This window comes from Impatiens glandulifera, chromosome 1 (assembly GCF_907164915.1).
Source record: "Impatiens glandulifera chromosome 1, dImpGla2.1, whole genome shotgun sequence".
NCBI lineage: Eukaryota > Viridiplantae > Streptophyta > Magnoliopsida > Ericales > Balsaminaceae > Impatiens > Impatiens glandulifera.
This window is the reverse complement of record NC_061862.1, coordinates 122,356,710-122,366,956: the sequence shown is the minus strand read 5'-3', so window position 1 is coordinate 122,366,956 and position 10,247 is coordinate 122,356,710. Positions and strand designations below refer to the sequence as shown.

The window sequence follows — 10,247 nt, the reverse complement described above, 5'->3', positions numbered from 1 at the left end:
TTGATTTGTACAAATTTATGTTATATTCCTTTTGTGTATAGATTTGTAGTTCCATAACTACAATATGAACAATAGACATTGTAATACCTGGATTCTAGAATGATCTTGTATAGCATATACACAACCATTATGCTCATTAATAGAATCAAGAAATTACAATTCTTTACCCTTTTATTTCTATCTTGAATATGGTAGAGTTATGACAAATATTGATGAAGCTAATTAACCTATTACCAACATTAAAAGAATCACCTAATGTTTGACTCTAATACAAATATATTACTATTTTTAAAAATAAAATGTTTGAATATAAAAGAGTTTGATAGATAATTTTTTTGCTCTCTAGTCACTCTCCATCTTGTGAATCTCTATCATCAACGTAACGTAACTCTGACCAACCATAGTTTAACCTAGAGACAGCTGTATGAGCAAAATCTAAGCCATGTTTCATTATCGAAACAGTAAAAAAAACTCATTGAAAATGCAACCAAAGTCGATAAGACCGATTGTATATTTCATAGATTTCGCTTTTCTCACGAGAAATGATTGGAATGTCTTTGTTAGAATATTTGACTTAGCTTATAGTTTTGGGCTATTATGTTACGCCCTAATTTCCTACTTTCATGCACCTAAATCAACGTGATTTCGAACATAAATGCGGAAGCTCTAGGGTGCCTATCTGACTCAATCATTGAAAAGGTTGATAGAAAAGTCAGTCATACGGTCTCGGTCCCTCCTTCCACACACATCTCCAACACCACGCTTCCACTCCAACTCTTCCTTCACCTGTCATAAAATCCGTTGGCTGAATTCCTACACCACACAAGCATAGTGAACCTAGGGACCCAGCAAACATTTATAAGAACACTTTTAAGACATTGCATCCATAAGGGTTTTTAAGGGTATCTCATCAATCAATCATGTATAGCTGCAGATTTGAGCACATATTCGGGATCCTTAGCCCGAAGAGCTGATCCTCCGGGGTGGGCATCCCTTCGTCAATTCCTTCAGCCATATTTGAGAGCATCGGACCACCAGAGCTCATCCTGGTAGCCATCCTCTCGTATCCGTCAATACTTCCATGATTATCTCTTAGATTCCATAGCTCTTAACTCAAAACTATCCTTCTTTAAAAAACCATGGACTTGCAATGAAAACATGTTTTGAAACCATATGCATCGTTTATATAAAATACATGAATAAATAGCACTTGTGGGTTTTAGAAACGTTTAGAAAAGTACTTGCCTGATAATTCCTTGTTTGCAGAATCATCGGTCGGACCACTCGGCCCTAGGTGCCATCATCTACGGTCGTAGATCTCTGTCAAGACCGCAGATTTCTCGGTCAAGAAAAGCGTGATTTTAGGATGTGACATCTTATTTCTTGACTCATATATCAAATTATAATTATTTTTCTATTTGGTTTAACTTATGATGTATGGTTTAACTTATGATTTTGGGCTGTTATTTCTTTCCTCGTTTATCTAATCATAGTTATTTTTCTATTTAAGCATTATTTTCGTCTAGTTATTTCTTATATCTTAGATTTGGTATTATGTTATTATAATTATTTTTTGGATTTATTCTTGGGCTGCAAAATCAATATTTTATTTATATTATGTATTTTTCATTTTAATTTTGATGAAAGTTTGATTTAAGAAAAATCTTTAAGACTCAATTTTGATGTCTTGCTTCTATTAGCATTTTACAATGGATTCACTGAATTCTTAGTGATTTCTTATTTTACTTTAATTTCTTTCTTATATATTAATATTCTTATTTTTTTCACTGAATAATCAACCTTATCATTACAGCAATCTTATCCAGCAAGGCCAACTATTGGGTGTAAGGAAAACTAAACAAATAAAAAAAGACAATGTAAAACAACAATGAAAAATGACCGAAATAATTATAATTCGATTGAACCGAGTTCTCACCGGTTTATAATTTCCTAAACTGAGTATATATATCATTTTAAAAAATAAAAAAATAAAATCTTTTTATTCAGTTCAATTCCTTACCACAAATATTTATATTTCATATATTTTATATCTTTTTTCTTTCTTAAATGCATTTTTATTTAATTGATATTCTAATATATATATATTTTAACTTATTTTTATTTAATTAATATTTTAATATATTTTATTTTAAAATTAAATTATTATTTTATTATTAAATTATTTTTTATTCTTTAGTTTATTATATATATATATATATATTGCTAATTTTATCATTATTTTACTTCAAGTTATTATATTATATATTTATTATTTTCAACTATAAACCGACTTTATAACTGACAACTACAAATTTTGAAAAATCGACACCACCGTTAAAAAAACAGACCAAACTGCTTACCCCTACTTGCAACCTCTTGCTTCCTAATTTAAGATAGTCTTTTTGCCTCATAATCCCCAAAGGGAAAAATGAAAATAAATAAAAAGGAAGAAATTAGCTAGATTCTCTCTACACTTGTCCAACAATAATTCACTCCCATAGAAAATGAAGTGTTGGCCCATGCTAAATGTAGGAAGCTGCATAGATAACTCATAGACATCCATCTTCCAATAAAAAAAAAAGGCAGGAAAAAAGAGAAAGAGCAATTACACAACTTATTTTACATTTACCAGATACAAATATATATATGTTAAGACTTGTGCATGACATATAATACATGAGAAGAATAAGCAAGAAGAAACAGACTGTCTTACCTACTATAAGGGAAGAGGTTGTAGACATGATGATGTTGTAGCATGAGTTTGAGGAGTCGTTTGATCGTGGAGAAGGAGGAGTCTGAGGGTGCATGAGTTTCTCAACCATGCATCAACAAGAGCCCCAGTAGCTATGAACCTCCCGAGATTGCATTGTGCAACTCTAAATGGGGATCCCATCCCACCAAGAAGCATCTCTATTGCTCTCTTTACACTTCCATCACCAACCACTTTGCTATGTTTCCCCCATCCAGTTAAGATGCTGCACACCCAATAACAACAACCCATCTTATATAATTAACACTTTCTTTACTAACCTTTCTACAATTTTACCCTGTTTCTCAATTTGTTATTCTTACTTTCTCTACAAATTCCACTCCTTACACATTTACTACACCTACTACTTGGGGAAAGGCTATGTAATGATAAGAAAATATTTACTTACCTTAATAACTTTGGCAGTTGTTGTCCTTGGAAAACAACAGCACGTATTTGGAGCAGCCAGGCATGAACCATAGCTCTGGCAGCACCGGAGGACATCAGATGTAGATCTAAGCAAGAATCAGACCATGTGTTCTCCCACACATGACGTCGTTTTCCTTCCAGCACCACAAGTTGAGCTCCTTGTCTCTGGATTCCAGAAACAGACAAGGAATTCAATAATCCTTGTAAGTTATAAAAAAAACAAGTGCTGTTCAAGCAGAAAGAAATGCTCAGATTAGTGAGACTTGTTTCACTAATGTCAAACCTGGCCAAAATGCCACAGCATGTCAGTCAACGCATTATAGAAGGCAGAAGCTGTAGAGGAATCCATATGCTTCACCTCATCAAAAAGAGATAAAGCTTGTGTCCATATATTATCTCCATAGCCTCCTCTCAGAAGTCCATATGCCACTCCATAAACTTGGTTGTCAAACAAACGAAGTTCCTCCAATAGCAATGAAGCTTCTTCAAATGAGCTGCAACGGCTGCAACAACAAACAAAGAGGTTGAGCAGGCAGGCAATGAATATCAGAAGAAACAGTAAGTAATAAATGATGTGCAACTGATTGACCATTTTGATGCATTTTGGGATAAATGGATACAAAAACTGATGAGATATACCTGCACGCATTCAGAATTGCTGAAAAAGTGACCACATTTGGTTTTATTCTCAGTTGATGCATCTTGTGGAAAACTTCCAACACAGAACAAACCTCCTCTTGTTTCCCTTTGCTACTTTTCTTTGAAAGGTGTCTGCTGCTATCTCCAGCCACCAGCTCTTGGAATATGTTCAAAATGGCATCTTCGTTAGTTACTGATCGAAGAAACTGTGTAGAAGTTATGCATGCATCATTTGGTTCAATACTTGTATCATCATTATTGTCTATGTCAGAGTATCCAGTTCTTGACAAGCCAAAGGCATTGATTATAGAATTATAAGTTACAACATTGGGTTGAATCCCTTTCTTTGTCATCTCCTCAAGTAATGAAACAGAAGACTCTACTAGTCCTTTTTTGCACAATGCATCAATCAGCTTACTGTAAAACACAACATCTGCCTTCAGGCCTGTTTCTTTGAATTCTTTATAGACTTCCATTGCTTCTGTATAAAAACCATCTTTGGAGTACACACTGATTAAAGTCGAGAATGTCAACAGATTTGGGGAAAGATTCTCCAATTTCATCTGATGAAACAATTCTTTAAGTTTGGTATACTTTCCTTGCTTCCCAATACCATCAAGGAGTGCATTATAGGTTACGACATCCTTGCTAATCCCCATATTCTCCATCTCGTTAGCAACACTAAGTGCATCCTCAAACCTACCAAGACCGGCATAAATTGCAACTAATGTGTTATAAGAAACCCTGTCCAGATTAATACCCGCAAATTTCATTTCATCAAACAATCTTAGAGCCTTCTCTAACCTCCCCATCTTGGCACATCCTCGAATCATAGTGCTATAGGTAACCTCATTAGGCAATATATTCTTCCTAGGCATTTCTGACATAATTTCAAAGGCAGCATCCATGTGCCCACCACTACAAGCAACATCCAGAAGAGTGTTATAAGTATAGATATCTTGGTCAATCCCTCTATAAACCATTTCCCTAAATAACTTCTGTGCAGTCTCCCACATCCCTGCACCACTACAAACAGCAAGTAAGGAATTAAATGTGATCCTGTCAGGCTGAACCCCTTCTTTTTGCATTTCATCAAATATATCAGCTGCCAGTTCAAATTTTGCTCCCCCCTTTCCACAGGCATCGATCAAGGCATTGTAAGTGACTAGATTAGGCTTCAGTCCAGACTGTTTCATTGTCTTAAACACCTTGATAGACTCCTCGCAAAACCCACTCTTTGCATATGCACTGATTAAAGCTGAATATGAATAGACCGTACAGCCATAACCCTCTCTAACAGCAGTATCAAACACTTCCTTAGCTAAGTCAACTTTTCCTAGTCTTCCTAGAACACTAATCATGGAGCTGGCAAGCTTACCTTGTTCGTTCCTTCTCCTCTCTCTCCGGACCGCAAAGTGAAAGCATCTCTTTGCCATTGAGTATTCCCCCCGATTTCCCAGTTCACGAAGCAAGAATATGTAATCGTCCGTACCTGCAAACCTCGATTCAAAACTCATCAATAAGGAGTCTAAATACGTATCATCGCCGCCGCTGCATCTGACGGCTAGATGAAGAAACTCCTCGGCAGAAGAACTGTGTCGGCTGGCAACACCGGTCTTCTGGCGGCCGAAATGTAATTTGGAGACGAATCGAGTCGAGCGTCGACCTGAAAAATCGGAAGAAAGCTCCGATCTTGCGGGAGGGAGAGAAGATAGCGAGCCAAAGTTGCGGGTGCCGGATAACGGGCGAGGAACAGTGGCAGGGACGGGCGGAGGTAAAACGGCATTTGACGGGGCCGGCAAGGAGGAAGCTTTGCGTAAGGAAACCTTTTGGGAGGTCCACTGCTGATGGCTCGGCCGGTTGTGGCGGTGGTGGCTATGGAGGTGGTGGGGCTGATGGGGAAGATAGGGTTTTGTGGTGGTGAGAGAGCAGTGAGGTGGAGGAGTCGAGGAGGCCATCGAAAGCTGAGGTTTTAGAGAGAGAAAACAGGGGATTCAGTAAAGGGAGGATAAGATTCATTAGAAAAATTCTCTTTCTCTCTCTAAAACCACAATAACACATAGAAACTGTTCACTATTCATTTATTCAATAAGCTAGATGGACTATTATTATTTACACAGCCTCCAAAATAATTGGGGTTATGAATAAATGGTTATATATTTTTTTATTATAAATTATTGCTGCACAAAAATATAAATTAAAATGTTTTTATTTATCTTTATTTTCTTATGTTTTTTTTTCTCTCATTCTCCTTTTAATATTTTGTATTTTGTTTAATAGAGATACAATAACACTATTTAAAACTAAAATAAATGTTTGGATAAGAATATATATAAAATATTATTTATCTATAAATATTTTAGATAAAATTGATATTATTAATTATAATTAATTTAAATTTAGTTTTAGTTTTAGTTTTAGTTTGTAAAAATGAAGTTTAATCTTAAACTTAATATTAATATATATTTTATCTTTTCGGAACCCACTTAACCCCTCAATTGACCCTTATCTTGTAACTTACATTTTTTCATATACATTTTTTATCCTCTCGGCAAAATCACCCATCAATCTTAGTCGATCTCAATTGATGATACACATTTTATATCTCGTGAAACTCAACCATTAACTCTCCAGTTGACCATCATTTTGTGACTCACACTTTTTTATATGTCTCTTTGTCCTCTCGGTAAACCACCCACTAACACTAATCTTGTGACTCACACTTTTTCATATGTCTCTTTATCCCCTTGGCAAACCAATGTTAGTTGAGAATTGATCATGACTTTGCCAGAACTGATCTTAATCTTGTGACTCAATCTTTTTCATATGTCTCTTTAGTCTTTATTCCTCGACAAATCAATCACCAATCTTAGTCGACCTCTCTTTTACTCACACTTCAAAAAATTAACAATCAATCTCAATTGATCACAGACCTCTTATCTAACATCAAACCAATCATTAACCGCCACCCGACTTTCATCTCGTAACCTCACACTTTCAAATTCTCGTCAAACCAACCACTAATTCCGATCTCACACTCGACAAATCACCCACCACCCGACCTTCATCTCGTGACCTCACACTTTTTTAAATGCTCGTCAAACCAACCACTAATTCCGACCTCACACTCGACAAACCACCCACCACCCGACCTACATCTCGTGACCTCACACTTTCAAATGCTCGCTAAACCAACCACTAATTCCGACCTCACACTCAACAAATCACCCACCATCTGACCTCCATCTTGTGTACTCACACTTTCAAATGATCGTTAAACCAACCACTGATTCTGATATCACACTCGACAAACCACCCACCACCCAACCTCCATCTCGTGACCTCACACACTTTCAAATTCTCGTCATAACATCCACTAATTTCGGTCTCATACTTGACAAACCACCCACCACCCGACCTCCATCTCGTGACCTCAGACTATCAAATGATCGCCAAACCAACTACTAATTACGACCTCACACGTACTTTCAGATACTTATCATTTGTTTAAAAGTTACGTTACCATATATTATAGTCAAAAATACATTCTTGAATATATAAATTTGCATATTTTGGAATTCGAACCCTGATTTTAAGCATAAAATGTGAACACTTAAACTGATATACCACTTATAATTGTTGAAATAATTTTATTATTTTGTGTATGTATATATATTTTGGATTTAATATTTATTACATTAATTTTTTTATTAACATAAAAGTTATTTATACTCATAAAGAAAATATTATATATATATATATATATATACGATGAGAGAAAAAATGTATGATAAAAGATAAAATGTAATTATATAAAATTATCGATGAAAAATAATATAATATATATATTTAAGGTAACAAATAAATATAAAATTATAAAGGTATGTGCATTTATAACTAAACAAAAAAAATTGTGTATATATATATATATAAATATAAAAATTATAAAGGTAGGTGCATTTATAAAAAAAAATATATTTATATTTTGAATTAATATTAATATATATAATTTTTTAGATGATATATGGTAAGGAAATATATATATATATATATATATATATATATATATATATATATATATATATATATATATATATATATATATATATATATGATAATTAAAAACAAAATTTAATTTAGAAATGGAGAGTAAGAGTGAAGAGAGGAGAGAGAAAATACATGATGACGTGAATTATATATCGACGATGATTTGAATTAATGCGGTGTTTGTTGACTTAAAATATTATTATTATATATATTAAGTATTATTTCTTTTTATTAATTTCAAATTAGTGTTTTATACATATTTATATATAAATATTTTATTTGTTTTTCAGTTTCCTTAACTAGATTTATAAAGTTTAAATATAAAAGAATGTCATAAATTGAATTAGAGTAATAAATGGGAGTGTCATGTACATTTTTAAAAAATAAAATAAGGTTATAATTAAGTGGGTAAACAGCTCCATTTAGTCTATTTGTCCACTGAAATGGTAAATTATCAGTTCAATTCGGTCAGGTTTATTAATTTGCTAAAAACATCACAAAATACTATATTAGTATACCTAAAACCATTTTAAAAAATAACAGCAATAATAATAATAATAAACTTTATAAATCAGTTTAACTTAAATAAATAAAAAGATATTCTTTTATTATTATTAGCAGTAGTTTTCAAACATCTATAACAATTAAATAGTTTTTAAAAAATAGTCATTAAGAAGGACATTTAGGTATTTTTTTTATTGCGGGTTGAATAATACGTCATTTTAACATTTTGACTATGACTGGTTTGTCGGTTTATCAGTTGATTGTCACTAAATTGATCAACCGAATCGCTAAATTCAAAATGACAATCATTCGATTTCATTTTCGATCCGATCTAAGTCGTTTTGATTTAAGCCAGTTCAGTTGGTTTCCTTAGTCCTAGTCACATTGCCTACTATCTTTATTTGATAAGTTTAACAATTTTATTATTATTATTTTTTCTTAAAAACTATACTAAGTAAGTTAACGAAAGAACGATCAACACGATTTGCACGGTATCAAGGTCATAGTTCGCTTATTGTGATCACGTTGTTAGTTGCTTAGTGTCACTTGTCAAACATGTGCACGATCGGCACAATTGGTACGAACATCACGATATCGACTTTAATTATTAGGTCGGTCATTCAACTACAAAGCTTGGTTGGAAGGTTAGAGTTTCTGGTTTACCCTGTTCTATAATAGCTAGGGTTTCTGGTGTACCATATTATGTAATTGCTCTTCTTTGTTGCTTTGTTGCTTTGTTCTGTTTTTCATTAAAATGGGAAGAAAGAAAAATCAATAAGTATAAGGAAGTCAAAGAATTTGTGATGTAAGGTTTAAGGGAGGTTGCTGAAAAGAAAATTGATAGGATTGATGAAGAAATTATCCAGAAAAAACATGAATGCAGCAAAGGTAAGGAATCAATTACTGATAAAAAATATGAAGAAAATGCAGCATGAAAATAGGGGAAGAAAGAAGGAATTTGGAAGATTAATTATAATGAAAGAGTCAACATGTTTAGTCTTAAAAAATATATTACCAAATTCATAATGCATGCTAAGAAGGGAGAAATCACAATCAGTAAAAAGAAAGTTCAACAAATAACATTTCAACTCAATATTAATTATCTCCAAAATTAGAATTTATTGAAGAAAACATAATGTGAGGATATAGTTAAATGGTCAGTTGATGCAATAAAGGAGCTGATGAAGGCTCCCAAAACAAGACATAAATTATTAAGAGTAATTAAACATGGAAAGTCAACGAGGTGTAAAAGAATAAAGCAAAAAATAAATTTGAAGACCATGTTTACAAAGGAAAAGTCTACTTGGGGGATATCCAAACAAAGGTAGAGGTACTCAACTCTCCTTTTGAATTCAAACTGCCTTCTAAAGTAGAGGAGAAATGTATTGAAGACTAAGAGTTTGTAGTGGTTGGGAACTTTATTGGGAAAACAGAGTATCATTCCTAACTACCAAAGAGACTCTAATTAAATAGTGGGGAGAAAAGGGGCTTAAAAAAGTTTCTACAAACATACATAACCTCTACTTCCTATAATTAAAAGGACTCAAATTTAAAAGAAATTTTGGATAAAAAGGCATACTTACATAGGATCAAATTGTATGAAGCTATAAAAGTGATCAAAAGATATGAATCTACAGAGTAGACCAAAGCAAACTACCCAGATTTGGTTCAAGCTCTAAAACATTCCAACTCATATGTACAATGCTGAATAAATTAGTTATTTTGCAGGTACAATTGGGAAAATATTATATATGGACCCAATAATAGAAGGAGGAAAGCACTTGTCATTTACTAGAATTAGCATTGAAGTGCATCCTAAGAGTGTTCTGCCAATGAAAATGGCAGTTGTTAACAGAAAAAGAAAACACAATGTCATGGA

At 33.2% G+C, this 10,247-nt stretch overlaps 1 protein-coding gene across 1 annotated transcript; it reads right to left on the bottom strand.

The window, feature by feature from the left end:
- Positions 1-2,595: 2,595 nt before the first annotated feature.
- LOC124919685 (pentatricopeptide repeat-containing protein GUN1, chloroplastic) lies at positions 2,596-5,889 on the bottom strand. The gene is made up of 4 exons (XM_047459999.1): positions 3,818-5,889; positions 3,462-3,681; positions 3,159-3,343; positions 2,596-2,975 (listed from the first exon to the last, which is right to left on the bottom strand). Exons 1-4 carry the CDS (start codon positions 5,773-5,775, stop codon positions 2,717-2,719), a joined length of 2,622 nt encoding a protein of 873 aa, XP_047315955.1. The 5' UTR covers positions 5,776-5,889; the 3' UTR covers positions 2,596-2,716.
- Between the last annotated feature and the right edge of the window lie 4,358 nt (positions 5,890-10,247).